Source organism: Lactuca sativa, chromosome 5 (genome assembly GCF_002870075.4).
Source record: "Lactuca sativa cultivar Salinas chromosome 5, Lsat_Salinas_v11, whole genome shotgun sequence".
NCBI lineage: Eukaryota > Viridiplantae > Streptophyta > Magnoliopsida > Asterales > Asteraceae > Lactuca > Lactuca sativa.
The window spans coordinates 370,433,042-370,449,783 of record NC_056627.2 but is presented as its reverse complement, the minus strand read 5'-3'; the positions used below and the strand labels follow the sequence as shown (position 1 = coordinate 370,449,783).

The 16,742-nt window shown below is 36.9% G+C and overlaps 1 protein-coding gene across 3 annotated transcripts; it reads left to right on the top strand.

The window, feature by feature from the left end:
- The first annotated feature begins 2,608 nt into the window (after window positions 1-2,608).
- LOC111921496 (serine/arginine-rich-splicing factor SR34) lies at window positions 2,609-6,165 on the top strand. 3 transcript variants are annotated; one of them, XM_023917074.3, is made up of 14 exons: window positions 2,610-2,765; window positions 3,065-3,153; window positions 3,583-3,648; window positions 3,774-3,848; window positions 3,941-4,052; window positions 4,140-4,186; window positions 4,291-4,348; window positions 4,433-4,482; window positions 4,567-4,623; window positions 4,709-4,794; window positions 4,896-4,994; window positions 5,594-5,627; window positions 5,754-5,857; window positions 5,927-6,165. In XM_023917074.3, exons 2-14 carry the CDS (start codon window positions 3,070-3,072, stop codon window positions 5,928-5,930), a joined length of 876 nt encoding a protein of 291 aa, XP_023772842.1. In that variant the 5' UTR covers window positions 2,610-2,765; window positions 3,065-3,069; the 3' UTR covers window positions 5,931-6,165. The 3 variants fall into 3 exon arrangements, 2 of the variants coding, with proteins under 2 accessions (XP_023772842.1, XP_042757917.1); XR_008223944.1 differs by lacking the exon at window positions 5,927-6,165 and having other exon boundaries at window positions 2,609-2,765; window positions 5,345-5,627; window positions 5,754-5,862; XM_042901983.2 differs by lacking the exons at window positions 5,594-5,627; window positions 5,754-5,857; window positions 5,927-6,165 and adding an exon at window positions 5,250-5,271.
- Window positions 6,166-16,742: the final 10,577 nt, after the last annotated feature.

Genomic DNA, 16,742 nt, shown 5'->3' with positions numbered 1-16,742 from the left:
AAGTCAAAGACAACTTTTTTTAATGGGCAGTGTGTCTCTTAAATAAAAGAGAAACAAGGATCAACCGGAAGTTGGAGCCCAAAAGTAGAGTTTTAAAATAGATACAAATAAACGGAAACAAAACTAAATAAGCAAAAACCACAACATCTATAATGAGGGTAGAATTTTTGATGCTTGTGAATTCTAAAAAAAAACAGCCATGTTTATGAGGGAAAAAACATACACCCTTTAGCTGTGCCATTCAACCAAAGCTCCTAGGGGCATATATGTCAAAAACTCCAATAAACAAACAACACCCGCCAACAAATCATCCAACCAAGCCCATTTTGATCTTCTTTCGTGTAACAATTCACCAATGCTCATAAGGTCAAAAGAATGTGCAAGACCTGAGAATGTATAGAGCGCTCATCAAATCTACCATCAATGAAAGCAAACACCAAAAGTAAAATATGTAAGCATGCTTTAACAGTCTACAAATTCACAAGAAAAGAACATTAAAAACTATAGTATGTTATAATCAAGTAATAGATTAATGAGTAGTCACCCATTCCATTTGTCAGTATCTATGAACAAAAACAGGACCATAAAGTAGATTATATGGACTAAATTTTCTGGAAAATTAAATCAACATTGAGTTATTAAAAAAATTTATACTTACCTCTTCATTATCAAGTCATTTTAGATGCTTCAAACTATCATGATGCATCTGGATAAAAAAAAAGTATAATAAAAAAAAACAAAGGATGAAGTTGCCAATTAGTCTTAACTCTCACGTCCAAAGTAAATAAGGTAAATCACGATGGAAAATGCAAATATAAGGCTCACTGTATCAAGTAGTGATTATGATCTAGATGGTTTCGATAATTTATCTCGTTGTATCAATCAGTTCCCCTAATGCTGCAATAGTAAACAAAATATTTAAACTTTATGATACTCAGCTTTCATTTGGAAACAAAAACCTAATGTTTTTTTATGTTTTGCAAGTTTAAATTGAAATTTTAGTTTTATAACCCAATCCAAGAATTGAAAAAAAAAATGAACATGGATCAATTCAACTTGAAAACGTCGGCTAAAGCATCAAAACCCCCCAAACACATATAACATTAGAATACTAACAAAGAGTACGAGAGAGAGATGGAGGGAGATAGATAGATAGATAGATAGATAGATAGATAGAGAGAGAGAGAGTAAGTTACTTGGGGGTGGGTGTTCTTTGTCGGCATCCAATTGTTTGATCGATTTATGGTCCATCGTTAATCACGTGAGCATTGAAAGGATTCAAGTAAGAAGAAATTCAAATGGAATCAATAATTGTTCAGAGGATGGAAAACGGAAGCAATTGAAGAAACTCATTAAAACATTGAAAAATTAAACACAATCCGATCAATTTACCTTAGGGGAACTATTTTCAGTCGAAATTGATTCCATAATTGTTGACATCAAACGAAGCAATTCAACAAATTGATTGAAACATAGAAAATCCATAACATACATGTTCTGTGTGTGTGTGAAGCATAACATACATGTTCTGTGTGTGTGAGTTCTCATGAGAAACACCAACCCTCATCCGCCTCATATTCCTTTCACCCGATTGAGCTCTGATTTCTTCTATGGTATGCAATTGAACAAATCTTCTCGCGCATGCTAAAAAAATCAATCAAATCAAAATTGAAAATTAGATCAGAAGTCCAATAAGGGTTTCAAGATGCATAAGAAATATTAGAGAGAAGATGTATATTTAGGACTAAATAATTAATTTAAGAGGGACAAAGAAACGATAACTAGATCTCGATGGAAGCATAAATATCTGCTCCAATATTCTCATGGAGCTCTATTTATATGTAAAAAGGAGTTGAAGATGATGGGGTTCAACCGCTCCATGGTGGGAAGTTGTAAGGATGTATGCCAACGTGGGGAGAAAAAGGAGGAGACGTAGGTGGATAAGAAACTGTCGATAGTCGATTGTGGGAGCCAACTGATGACCTACACACAACCGCAATTGTGGGGAGAAGAAGGAGGAGCCGATTGATGAACTGCACAAAACCGTAAATTTTGAGTTTATGCGGCTCAGATTAAAAGTTTCTTGAGTTTTAAGGGCTGCGATTATGGACGACGGTTTTCCACTCACCGTTGTTGTATAATAAAAGCAAACAACATTTCATGGGAATAGGGATGAGCAAAAGGACCGAACCGGCCCGAACCGGGGAACCGACTTCGGCCAAAATCAAGAACCGAACCGGCCCGACGGTTCTACCGGTTCCCGGTTCCTACCGGTTCTTGTCGTGTCTTCAAATGTTGGAACCGCTCCTTGAAAAATAGCATCATACGGTTCCGGTTTTTGCCGTTTCTACCGGTTCCGGTTAAATCGGTTCCGGTTCCAAAAATCCACAAAAATAACGTCCCGGTCCCGGCCCGACCGATTCCATCGGGTTCCGGTTCCGGTACTGGTTCCGGCCGGTTCCCCGGTCCATATGCTCATCTCTACATGGGAATAAACGGAAGTTATAGGCTACGGGCCTGATGAAGGTTTAGGATTTATGTAAAGAAAGTTAAAGCCCAGAAGACTTGTTATGGGCCGGCTTCATATATGTTTTACCCGAGCTGCAAGTTCCGCCTCTAGATTTGGGTTCAAATTGAGTTCCACCGTACGCTAAACACAGGAAATCATAGCACTTGTTTTGGTTTCTAACAACTCTACTAACTCATCGTTCTCTGAAGTCTGAACCCTAACGACGCTGGCGGCCGGATCTACCACATTTACTAAGGTAAGCCGCTCCATATTTACATCGTCCTTTATACTGTTAACTTTTACGATTTCCCATGCGCACATACTAGTAGTACGTCTCTATCCACCTTCAAGCTTCGATTACATCGGATAAAGTTTCAATCTTTTGAATTTTATTTCCAAATGGTTCATCAACATCGGATGAAGTTTCAATCTTTTGAATTTATATAGCGTCATGATTCTGTTTTATTTAATATAATCGTCGTTTTTTTTTGAGTTTTGTTAATTTGGATTCATTTTGATGGGTTTTTGGTTTTTCTATAATTATTTTCTTACCAGAAAAGATGAGTCGCTCAAGCAGAACGCTCTATGTTGGGAATCTTCCTGGGGATATTCGCGAACGGGAAGTGGAAGATTTGTTTTACAAGGTGAAAGAACTTTGACTCTATTATACTGTTTTTGTTCCCATTTCTTTGAATAATCAGCGGTACCCCATTGTTTAGTAATTCAGTTTGTTTATTGAAGCTGGATTAGATGTGCCCAATTAATTATTATGAATTATTTGATCGAGTAGTTAACAGCTACCTTGAAATGTAACTGATATTTAGTGATAGTTTCCTCGTTGGGCTTTTATTGAATATGAGAAATAGGAGAATTCAATTTATTATTTTCAGAAGATTTCGGGGGTATCAACTCTGATAAAGTGATAATGGAAAGTGAAATTTGTGCTCTGTTTCTTGAGGAGGAAAGTTAATTTGTTCATCAGCACATTAAAATGCATAGAGAATAATATTCATGGGTTTTATGGATGAAGCAAATGATAGAGAATGATTAGTATATTGGTTTTGAAAGTGCAGTATGGTCGAATAGCCCGCATTGATTTGAAAGTCCCACCAAGGCCTCCGGGTTATGCTTTTGTTGAGGTGAGCTTCAAAAGGTTTACAGCCACTTTTCTTTTGCTTTACTACTCATATATATTATATGTATAATACTAGTATACTATGGTGAATGGTGAATGGTGAATGGTGTTGGTGCTCTTTTTTTATAGTTTGAAGAGTCCCGAGATGCTGAAGATGCAATCAGGGGTCGTGATGGGTATGATTTTGATGGTCACAGATTAAGGGTAGGTGATGGTCCCAAACATACACATACCAAAGCAAGAAAATAATGTTTTAATAATAATAATATTAATAATAATAATAATAATAATAATAGGTGGAACTTGCCCATGGTGGACGTGGAAACTCATCTTCTACAGATCGTCATAATAGCCATAGCAGTGGTCGGGGAGGCCATGGCGGAGTTTCTAGACGATCCGATTATAGAGGTTTCAGCTCTATTCTTAGCATGTTTGTTAATTGGTTGGTTCTCAAACTCAAATAAATAAATAAATAAATATGTTTTTGTATTGCAGTTTTGGTGACTGGGTTACCCTCTTCGGCGTCATGGCAAGACCTTAAGGTACGTAACATTTATTTATTTATTTAAGGCAATGGTTGATTTGTTGTGATTTCTAAACTAATAATAGTTGGAACTTGATTCTTGTTGTTTTCCTTCCATTCCAGGATCACATGCGTCGAGCTGGGGATGTTTGTTTCTCCCAAGTTTTCAAGGAGGGTGGTGGTAAGATTAATATGCAATAATGCAAAGTATGTGCCTATCCTATTCCTATGTGGATATGATAAGTCTGACTGTTGTAAATTGCAGGTACCACAGGGATTGTGGACTACACAAACTACGATGACATGAAATATGCTGTAAATAAAAAATTAATTAATCCTGTTGGTGTTACAAACCTGTGGCTGTGGTGTTATCTAATATAATTTTATTTTTTGTGACAGATACGCAAATTGGACGACTCAGAGTTTCGAAATGCTTTCTCACGTGGAGTGATACGTGTATGATTTAAAACTATTAACATGCTATTGCTAATAGTGTTTTTATGATATGTGCTTTGCTAATTAGTTTTATACATGCATACAGGTGAAGGAGTATGATTCCAGTCGGTCTAGGAGCCGTAGTCGCAGCCGTAGCAAGAGCTATAGCCGTAGCCGCAGCAGGAGCAGAAGGTCAGAAGTCAGAACAACCTTTTTTTTTTTTTTTTTTTTTTTTTTTCAATAAGAAGCCGTAAGTGATAATGATAAGTCGGGTTTTGTTTCCTTGTAAACAGCAAGTCCCCAAAAGCAAAACCATCTCGGCGCTCGAAATCCCGTTCGAGGTCTCGGTCTCGTTCTCGTTCTGGATCAGAACCCGCGCGCCCATCAGCAAGGTATAACTATTTTTTCTGCTCAATTCCTAATATATCTAAATATCATACCAACTCCTTACTTGCTCTAATGTATATTACCCTTACCCATATCTTTTCATGTCCTGGACTTGGACAAGTCTGTAGATGGATGTTTCTTTTAATTTTAATATTTAATATATATATATATATATATATATATATATATATATATATATATATATATATATATATATATATAATATATGTAGTAAGAATGGGAGTTGTACTTGTATATAGGATATAGGATTTAAAACGAGAGTAAATACCTGGGGGTGGAGGCTGGTTTATGATTTTGTGTCGACTAGCATTGATTCTTGATTCTGCCTTTTTAGATATGGATATGGATATGGATATGGATATATACAGCTTGTCAGGGGATTGCATGTTAGGATTGATGGATATGGATTGCAATGAAAAGGCTGGATTTTGAATAGGGGAGTGGGGGCTATTGCATTGCAGTCATGATTTGTTTAAACATATTGGCATGATTCATGAATGAGAAGGCTACTGTTGGATAAGAGGAACATACATTTGGATGGATGGATATTATTAAACTCAGCTTGTTTCTGGAACTTTTGCAGATCTCCTTCAAGATCCAGATCCCCCCCACCCTCTGTAAGTCGAACAAAAACCTTGCTTGGTTCACTGCATCTAATCTTATAATATTCTGCTTCTTTCTTACCCACCTTGATATATTTATCATCTGTGTGTGTTGTGTTATGCTGTGTGTTTTTGTTCTAGCGCCCAAAGCCTGCTGCTGCTACCAGTAAAAGTCCAAAAGGCAAGAGCAAGAGTAAGAGTCCAAGCAGAAGCAGAAGCAGGAGCAGGAGCAAGAGTTTATCAAGGTATGTGATAGATGCTTTCCCTTGTTCATTTACAATTAGGTTTTTAAATTCGCTGGTTTTTTTTGGCAGGTGATGGAGTAGCAGAAAAATGGTTTGCTTGCCCAAACAACTCTACTCTAAATTCACATATATTTAACATTTCTCGTGATAAAAAAAGATATGGGGAGCCAAGCTCAATATTGGCCTATTTATATTTGCTAGACAAATTTGCTCAACTTTGTTGTACTCCAATGTGTATTGTTGACTAATTTAGTGCTTCTTTTAATTGGATCCCAATATAAATTATAAGCCATATTGATTCGCCTAAAGCTATTTCATCAAATTTTATTTTAGGATTGATTGCCTACTTGGCAAGGATGTCTGACCTTGATTGATTGCAAGGCACAATTACGAATGATGAATGATGTCATTTTCAATTAAACTTGCGCACTAACAATCATGGTAGGCTTGGAAAAGCTGATTCTAAAATTATTCTATTCCACACACCTGTCCGTCTGATCTTGTTAAAAGTAAAGTGCTTGAAATTCTTTTGGATGGATTTCAAAGATGAATTAAGCAGTCTAGTGTTGTTTGTTTTAGGTTGGAAGATTCGAGTTCCATTTTATTTTACTCATTCAGCCTGTAAATTTTGTAGGAGATTCATTATTTGGTCCAAGTAATGAATCATAATGGAATTATTATCAGAATTTATGTACTGGTTGGTTATCCAAATTTCAAATGGTTTATCAACTAACGATTGAGATTAATTAACAAAATTTGTGTTCGTCATAATAAATCCATTAATCTTTGCGGATGGTGTAGTATGATATGAATATTTATATCTTAAAACTAATCTCTTTTTGGGATATTCATAAAAATAACCATCATCAGAAAGGGTGATATTCGAGAATACCGAAAGGGTGATATATTGTTCTCTTTATGACTAATGTTTTAGGTATTTGCAAAAGTGATCATATTGTCCGAAATGCCGCATCTCGGACTGATGTATGTCTTGACAATAAACTACGTATTCAACTGTGAGTTTGGATTTGGGATTTTGGGCAACTTTTTTTTTACACACAAAACATTTCCAAATCTTATTCGTTTATTCACAAGAATAATGGTGATGCACTATCGTTCAAATGACTCAAACTTTCAAATTTGTGTGTGTGGTTTTCATGGATTTTATTGTGTTGATTATTTTCATGCTCTAAAGGTCCTTGTATCACTTTGTATCGTTTTCATATGCAATGGGATGTGAAGGGGTACCAATGAAAAATTCATATGCAATATTAGAAATCCTTGTAGCTTTTTTTTTCCATCTTCATTCTTCTATCAAAACACTATACAAAGGGATACAAGGACCTTAGAAACCTATTATAATGATATAAAGGGATACAACGATAGCTAGCTGTTGAAATTTGAATAATATTGGGTTGTACAAATACATTTTATAAGAAAAATTCATATGCAATGGGGTGTGAAGAGGTACCAACGAAAAATATAACATGATAGAGAGTTGTAGCGGGGAATAAGAAATGGTGGCAGGCCTAGTCGTTGACGGCAAAAGATGGACGTGGGGGTGTCCAATTCAATTATCGGGTTAGGAGAGAGTGAAAGTACCATCAATTAGTGAGGGGGTTTAATAAAAATAATGAGAAAATTGCAAATTTGATCCTTGTAAATTCATTTGCTTATAATTCAACGACTTTAAAAATTGTGATTATGGTCCCTTCATTTGGTCACCTCCTGTTGCTATTATGACCGGCCACTTACTCTCACACCCCCGATCAAGACGGTGAAACATACTAGATTGTGCGATTTAGTTTATGGATCACAGACAATTGGATATATAGCACAAGTATAATGATAAACAAAACAATAGTTATATTTCATGGATTGCCTTAAACAGATAGACATACATAATAAAAACTAGAAAGTAGGTCGTCTGAAATCCATGACTATTCTGCGATCTGAAATGTTGATTTAGTGATTTCCTGAGAATACATATAGTTTTGAGGGTCAACACATGGTTTGTGAGAGTTACAAGTTTTCTGCTAGAGCATACTTTTAAAATGACCAAAAAATATTTTCTTTTATAAGTAAAACCATACTTATGAATGAGTTTGTAAAGAGCCTTTAGAGAAACTTTGAAAACCAAAAGGTGTTTTTCCATATGTAAAACCATACTTATAACTGTTTTGAACTGAAAGAGAAACCAAGTCAATGGTTTGTTAGTGTTGTAGAAATCTTGATTAGGTCTCGATTAATCCCTAGGCGCTACACGACCGATTAGAGGGCGCCTAGCGATTAATCCCTGCCTACAAAGTTACTGAAATAGTAGAAAACGATGAAAATTTAATACTTTGAAGTAGTTCTATCTCAATCGAAACCATTTGAGGAATAACTAATGTTGCATTAATCATATTAACCTATTTTATTAAGATATTAGTGGTATTTACGAATATTGTTATGATATTTGTCATATTTTATTTTTGAAAATTTAACGAGTTAGCAATTAATGGTCCACGATTAATCATCGCCTAACCGATTAATCCTTTAACCCCAGTCCACCGACTAGCTAACGTCGAGCGTTTTTTACAACCTCGTTTGTAGTGATACTATCAATGTTTATAGTGAGTTTTTTTAACCGAACTATACGGATAGAGTGCCCTCTACGACGCTTCATTGGACGTTGTAACGCTGATAATATAAATATCACCCGCTTCGATTTGCCGTCATGGTTGTAGCTAGCAACCGCAGGTGGGCGTGTCAACCGGTATACATCTAGACATGTGTACCTCGCTCCGAATGATTAACGGTTATATTAGTAGAGGTCTTTTAAGTATTTCTACCTTGAGATATGAATATATTCTCAGTATAAAAGCCACTAACCAGTGTATGTGAAAAACTACCAACCCTAACTTATACTTAGATAAGTCGTTAGGCTAAATAATTTACGTTGCATAAAGTTTATAAAAACCGAATATGTTCGATAAGTATAAATGTAAAAGTGATTGATACTCGCTTAAATAGGTGGTAAATTTCACAAGTACATGCATAAATTTCAATTTAATATATATATATATATATATATATATATATATATATATATATATATATATATATATATATATATATATATATATATATATATAGTTGAATACTACAAAGGTGATAAAGTTCTATGACATTTGATTTATGACACACTTTTCACATAAAATAATGGCATTTTGTAGTAAGTTGCCTTGACTAGTTGTATCATTTTAAAACAACTATAACACATGCATATATCATATTTATGACTAGTTTATTTGTAAATGAAGTGTTACTTGACAAAATAACATTTATAAACTAGATATGATGCATTTTCACATAAAATGATAACTTGTTGTAGTATGTTTTCAAGAGTGTTTTGCAAGAATGAAATATTGAGCACATGTATTCTGTCACAACTAACCTTTTTGGTTAGGAAATTTCATCCTCAAGTAAACAAGGACTATTGTGAGACTTGTGCTAACACACCTAAGTGTTCAATATGAGTTCCTGAGGAGCCATATAGTGTTAGAATGCAAATCTCTCCAAGTATGTGAAATCTCTCCCAAATCTCTCTAAGTATGCAAAATCTCTCCAAGAATAGTGAATCTCTCCCCAATCTCTCCAAGTATGTGAATTCTCTCCCAAATCTCTCTAAGTATGCGGAATCTCTCTAAGAATAGTGAATCTCTCCCAAATCTCTCTAAGTATGCGAAATCTCTCCAAGAATAGTGAATCTCTCCCAAATATCTCCAAGTATGCGAATCTCTCTAAGAATAGTGAATCTCTCCCAAATCTCTCCAAGTATGTGAAATTTCTCTAAGTATGTGAAATCTCTCCCAAATCTCTCTAAATATGTGAAATCTCTCCACGTATCTCAAATCTCCCTAAGTACCTTCCTTAGTCGAAAACAGCTCAAAACCGGAAGAGGAAACCCGAAAAGGACCCTCTTGATCCGGAACCTCTTGGTCCGGACTCCTCTTGGTCCGAAACCTCTTGGTCCTAAACCTTCTTAGTCCGGAATGCCTCCTAAGGAGCCAAGAGGAACCCCCATGCTCCGGAACCACCTAGTTCGGACTCCTCGGTTTAGCTCCGGAAGACCTCACCTGAAGGCCTACTTCGGAAGTCAAAGCCAGCCTTCGCACCTTCGGACTTCACCTGCAGCTTCTGATTTCGCATCTGACTTCAGATTCCGAGAAGGCCACTCCGGATCTCGTTTGTGGACTCCGGAATTAGGAGAGGAGCTTCGGAACTCGCCCAACACTTCCGGAAATTGCAACATAGCTTCGGAATTCACATAGTGCCTGCGGAACTCACTTATTGACTTCGGGTTTTAGACCATTTCGCACCTTTTTATCATTTTAAGGTATTTTGACGCCAGGAATCCCACCAAACTCGTGTGTTTTCTTAACTAAGACCCCTAAAACCTCTATTTTATACCAAATTTAATTATTTAAATTATATTTACATAAAAATAAAAGGTTTAGGATTTAGGAAAACCTTATCATAAATCAAAGGGCAAGGAAGTTTGACTTTGTGATTTGATGAAATTCCTCATTTCCCATGCAAATCCCAAATAAACACACATTAACCCATGGGTATAAGTCATGTACACCAGTCCTCCAAGCAAGTGTCATATCACTCTTATCCCTCCACTTAGAATACGTGAACTCCTCTTCTTCCTTTTCCCCTCTTCACATTTTCATCACCAGCAATCTTCTAAGAGCGCTCTCAACTCCTTCAAGGTTCAAGTTCATCTCTTCAAAGGAAATTCCCAGATTTCTTTGGTGAGTATTCTTATCCTCTTTGAACAACAATTCTTCACATTATTGTAAGATTTCATTACATTTACACAAAAATTATTCTTAGGATATTTTTAAGTTCAAAGAAACTCTCAAGTGTTGGAACTTGGAAACTCCTCCTCAGCTCTTCAAATCACCCAACAAGTCAACTAAGGTGAGCTTCATACCCCATCTTTTTCAATGTTTTAATGTTTTTAATTTGGGGGAGAGTACAAGTCAAATCCTGCCTAAACTCTTAAATGATTGCATATATGCGTATGTTTGTATGTGTGTGTGAAATATCATTAAATTAATATTTTAGTAATATACCCATGAACGTAGGATTTCTCAATTTCATAAAGAACAAATGATACTTTGTGCAAAAGAGCCTCCCAACTATTGAGTGTGTCCAACTTAACCCCTTTATCTATGCGTTCATGTCTAAAGATAAAAGTTATAAAAAGGGACCTTGCTAAGTGGACACCATTTCTAGTAATTTTTCGAAAATAGAAACTTTGAGACTATTTTGCAAACTATCAGGGAGTATTTTATAAATATTCAACATAAAAGTTTGCGTCAAGAAAGTACACAAATAGAGCCTTTATGACAGAAATATTTGCATGTCATAAACCGCTGTTGTAAAACCTCCAACAACATAAGTAGTGTTCTATATGTCATGAAACAGAAAATGCGTGTCATAACCGGCAGTTATAAATTTATGCAAATTATAACTTGACACTTTTCTCCTGACTAAAATGACTTGTTTTTCAATAAACGAAAAGGAATGAACACAAGCACCCAATTAACGAGCACAATCAACGATATGGAACGAGAACGATATTTCTATTCAATAAGTACGAATTTCATTATTTATCTAACAAATAATGGATCTCTAACGATTGCTCAAAAGGTTGTTAATATTCTAGTCAGACAAATCTCAAAAGTACCTAAATATAAAAATATTAGTGTGCGTCTAAGTCCTGTAAGGAGTTATAGCCAGAGACTCCTGGAGGGAGAGCGGGAATTTGTGTATAGATCTATACAGAGTTGACACCCTGCACCTTCGTTGTTCGCTACAACTAGATAGGCTAGTCTAGGGTGACAAATGTCTTTTCCAAACCGAGGGCGCCTGAGAAACGCCAAAACAGGCACTCCGTCAGATTAGTATGGTTATAACGACTCACTAGAATATGTTATATTAACTAAAATTTATGTAAGGAAAACCTAATAAATAAATTTTGGCACGTTGTGTCGGTGGTCCTACAAGTGATAGGTGATGGTTCGCATTTTTTGTGTTGACTGTCCTTCTTCATTGCGTAGAATGTCCACAATTGCCATGTTAACTCTTTCTCCTAACAAGTATAGAGTCGTAATACTGCTATTTTTACAAATTAAAAAGCGTAGGACTCTATGGAAACTGTTTGTAAACGATTTTCTACGATAACAATAACAATAACCTAGAACTTACGAATATTTTATAGCAGAAAATATAGGATTTTCTGGAGAAAACGATTTTTCTACGATTTCGATAACGATAAACTAGAAGGCACACTCAATTTTACTCGATAAGAAGATCAAGATTTTCAACCATATTTCCTTTTTGAAAATAAGGGATTTTTCTTGACATGCACACATATATCCATGATTTTCAAGGCAAGACTTCAAACGATTTCATAGAAATTATCGAATTTTCTGAAAGCACAATGAGAACGATTCTAAACAAGTGTAAACGATTTTATACAAAAATGCTTATGAACTCACCAACTTTTTAGTTGACACTTTTTAAAACGACTTGTATTCTCAGGGATCTAGTAAGCAGGTAACAAGGGACGCTGATACAAGACCATCTAGCTGTAGTTTGAAGTTTTCTACTTATGTATCTTTTGTGTAACTTGAAGAAAAAATACAATATGTAAACAATGTAAGTTTGTTATTTCAATGTATGATATTTGGATTGCTTGGTTTCATGTATATTCAATTGTTATGATACTGCACAAAGAAGTCACCCGCCTCTAGACGTTTCCGCCGTCTGGTTCGGGGGTGTGACAGATTGGTATCAGAGCATTGTTTATAGTGAACTGGTATATCTAGCTGTACGAGATATACAACTGTAAATACAATGAGACTAAAACGAACTCTGTCTAAAAGTATAATTTAAGAAGATAAGTATTTTATAAAAGTATACATAATTACTAACCCAGTATCATAATGAGAAGAAACCAAAAGTAACTAAAGGTTGAACACTACAGTCAAACCTGGGCAGTTATGTAATCATATCTGGGATCAATATAGTCTGATCAACTATATTTATTTGAGATATGACCAACATGTGCTTGGGAGTGATGGTGGTGTTGCAACAAACCAAAAACCTAACAACTATGCGCACAAGAGAATACTAAAATTTGAACATCAAGTTTAAAATACTATAGGAGTATTTTAGGATACTATAAACCCCCCTCACACCTAAACTATCCCCATATATCTCGAGCCGCGACTCTTGCACAAACGACGTAATTGAAATTCCTCACCAAAACTTCTACTACCCTATCACGGTGATTTGCAGATGGGGCAAGGAGAGACCAAAAGAAGTTTAAGAGGAAAATCCAAAAGGGGACCCTAAGGGATACCCAGAGATGAATTGTGAAAGGGAGAATTCCGACTAAGAGACCAACAAGGATGAAAGCGCCAAGGAAACCCTTGGCGAAGCTCTACCCAATATCAGAGACCCTTTCACCTTTCTCTTCCCAGATACATAAACACCCCATATAGGTACTCCTGGAATAGACATACCTAGAAACAAAACAATACCCACGCAAAGACGAGCTTAGGAATTGAATCCTACCCAGTTCAGGGCGCATCTCCACAAAAGACAATTTAATCCACAATCAACGTGCACCGAACTCCGATAGCCAACACCCTCACGAATCAGGCATCACCTCTGTCTAGACCACAAGTAACCTGAATTGACTCCCGGTTTCCAACCCTTCGTCATGAAGTAATGGAGACCATAAGAAAAGCCCAATGTGCAACAATGTAAATCCGATCCCCCTCAAGCAACAAGAACACCATCCCAAATGCCTTGAGAAACCCACCAGTAGGACCAGAAAAACTATGTAGACCACAACTCATAGCAATCAAGGCTAGGACGGCCTTAGCAGCGTAAGGAACACAAAAAGGGCACCCTTAATATAAGTGGAATAGCCAAGCACTTTGTGTGCCAAAAGGGGATCACCACACTACTCGCCTTAGGTTCATAATGCCCTTAATCGCAACCAGTAGTAGTACACCAAGATGAGTACATCCTCCAAGAATCCATACAACCGAATCCGTTAACCATATTGCTAGCTATGTGCTATTTTGACGGACCTTACGCCTGATAATACATGTTCCCACCCCTTACTATAATTGCATCATGGGGATGTAGGTTGACCCCATTAACACCAGTACGTTAAGATTACACGAGTAAACTCACTTGAAACTAACTACGAGTACTCACAAGCTCACTTTTCGTGTGCAATAGAGTTATGTCTTCTCATGAAGATAACCAGTACCCCGACTATGCACCGGTCCTACGAATAGACCCCGTCACTCTCCAAGCCACTGTGACAACGGTTGTGGCAGCCGTCATGGCATACTTCAATGCCAACGACACAAACGAAGTTGGAAGCAGTGTCAGTAACTTCAACCATAACAGCAACCAAGGAAACCAACGAAGAACAATTCACCCATGCACTAAAAAACCTAAACCTAAGAACAAGAAACGAAAGTTCGGGAACGAAAAAGGAGGTAGTTCGACTCAGAGTCTTACAAAAAGGCAACAAGCGGGACCAATCCCTACCCCTACTAACCCTACTCCTCCCCAATCATACCATCATTTGGGGAGCCTGCCAGACATTTCGTTGTAAAAGGTGTAACAAAATGGGACACACCTCCCGCTACTATAGAGCCCCGACCCCATGCGTCATTCCGACACTCAACCCAGAAGTAAGTCTAGTTTTCCACAAGTGCGGTGCAATAGGACATTTCAAGAGAAATTGTCCAACATAGATGACTGACGAGGAAGTTGATAACTAGACAGGAAGAGACAACAAGAAACCCTACTGAGATTTTTGGTACGTTTTCGAACGATAAACTGTATGTAACGGATTTTCACAAAAAGGTATTGCAAATTGAAAACATAATCAAAAGCTATTTCCCCTTTCGAGCCAATCCGTAAATCATGGCGAAGCTAGAGAATCCTCACTAATGGACCATGAATGGTCCCATATGAACGTTGGTATCATATATAGTTAGGATTCCATAAACTAAAGCGTGCAATCCCGCATCGTTTTCCTGTCCCTGGTCTGAATGTTGATTAGGACAGAACCCCAAGTCAATTACCTTTTAAAATCCTAAGTATGTGCGTGTGTCATCCCCAAAATCTCAGCCAGAAAAGACCGATTTTCATTTATGCTTTTAAAATAATTTCAGAGTAAATCCTTTTGATTTGAAAGAGTTGCGGAATTTGTTCCCAAAAACAAAACATGATAAAACAATGTTTACCAAAGCATTTCATAAAAGAAATGTATTTTCATTATATAATCAAAACTCGGGGTGTCATGTTCCGATACAGACCAATAAGCATAAACGATAACATTACAAGTTATTCAACAAATATATACATATACAGACTTGTAAACAAAACAACTTGATGGTTCATCCATCTTATGCCCTCGCGCCACTTCCTGTAATACAAATAAAACTGAGTGGGTCAGGCTTGGGAGCCTGGTGAGCATATAGGGTTTTCAACCCACAATAAATAATTAAATTTAATTTCCACCAACCAACAAAAACCCAATTACCCATTCCCGTTATTCTCACTTTATGTCCCTAAGACAACTAACATAAGGGACATAGTCTAAGAATATTTCATCGGGGCGACAACACATGCTTCGGGGGTTCCTCAGCAATATAACTCAAATAAGGCAACCATGAGGGGGATGGAGTACAACGAATGAACACCCAAGTTCATTAACACCTACATGTGGCGAACCTGCTAATGTTCCACAAGACTGTCTAGAAAAGTCCGTGGTTGTCACTGCTTACGTATCCGAAGTGCTCGAGTGCGAGTGTCGACATTCCTCAGTGTACGCGGGGCGTAGGCTAGTACGCGGGGCGTACTTCAGATGAGTCCGATGACTCCTTTTCGGATAATGTCGGATTTTCCAATTAAATTTAAATACAAATTATTTAATAAACTTCATAAATTCATATCTTCTTCATACGAACTCCGTTTTCGACGTTCTTTATATCCACGCGAAGGTGAGACTACGCTCTACAACTTTCGTTTAGACTCCGTCGGCTAACTTTAACTTTATTTTTAGTATTTATTTTTAATAGGCCGGGACAGAAAAACTTCGTTATAAATTCATAACTTCTTCGTTTGACGTCCGTTCTCGCCTAACTTTTTATCGCGTCGATACCAACAACGAGACATTCGATCCTCGTTTAGATTGCTTCGGCTAAAAACCGCTCGATCTCAAATCGAGTATTTCAGGCTGCATACCGCTAAGCCGAAACTTCGATAAATCATAACTTCCTCATAGGAAGTCAGATTTGGGCGTTCTATATATATTCGGAAACCTCGTTTCAACTACGACAACATTATCCAAAGATATCAATTTTAGTTTACACTTGAATATTGACGCTTATTTTTATTCTTAATTAATCAAACCACATAATTAAGCAATTAAGCACAAAACACATAATACTCAAATAATACAATCTTATTATTTCAAAACGGGTTACAAAGGTTAACCTAGACTATTACATTGCTAAAAATGGCAAGCCCGGAAACACAGGTGTTAAAGTGGGTTAGATCTGATCCCACATCGGCTGGGAAGGAGAACTAAGCATTCCTTATAAGGGGTGTGGATACCTTCCCTATCACAACGCGTTTTAAAGCCGTGAGGGCAGCAGATCCCATAAGAACTTTGCAGTTAAGCGTGCTCGGGCGGGAGTAGTACCAGGATGGGTGACCCCCTGAGAAGTCCTCGTGCCGAGTGGCCCAAAGCGGACAATATTGTGATACGTGCCAGAGGGGGATGTTA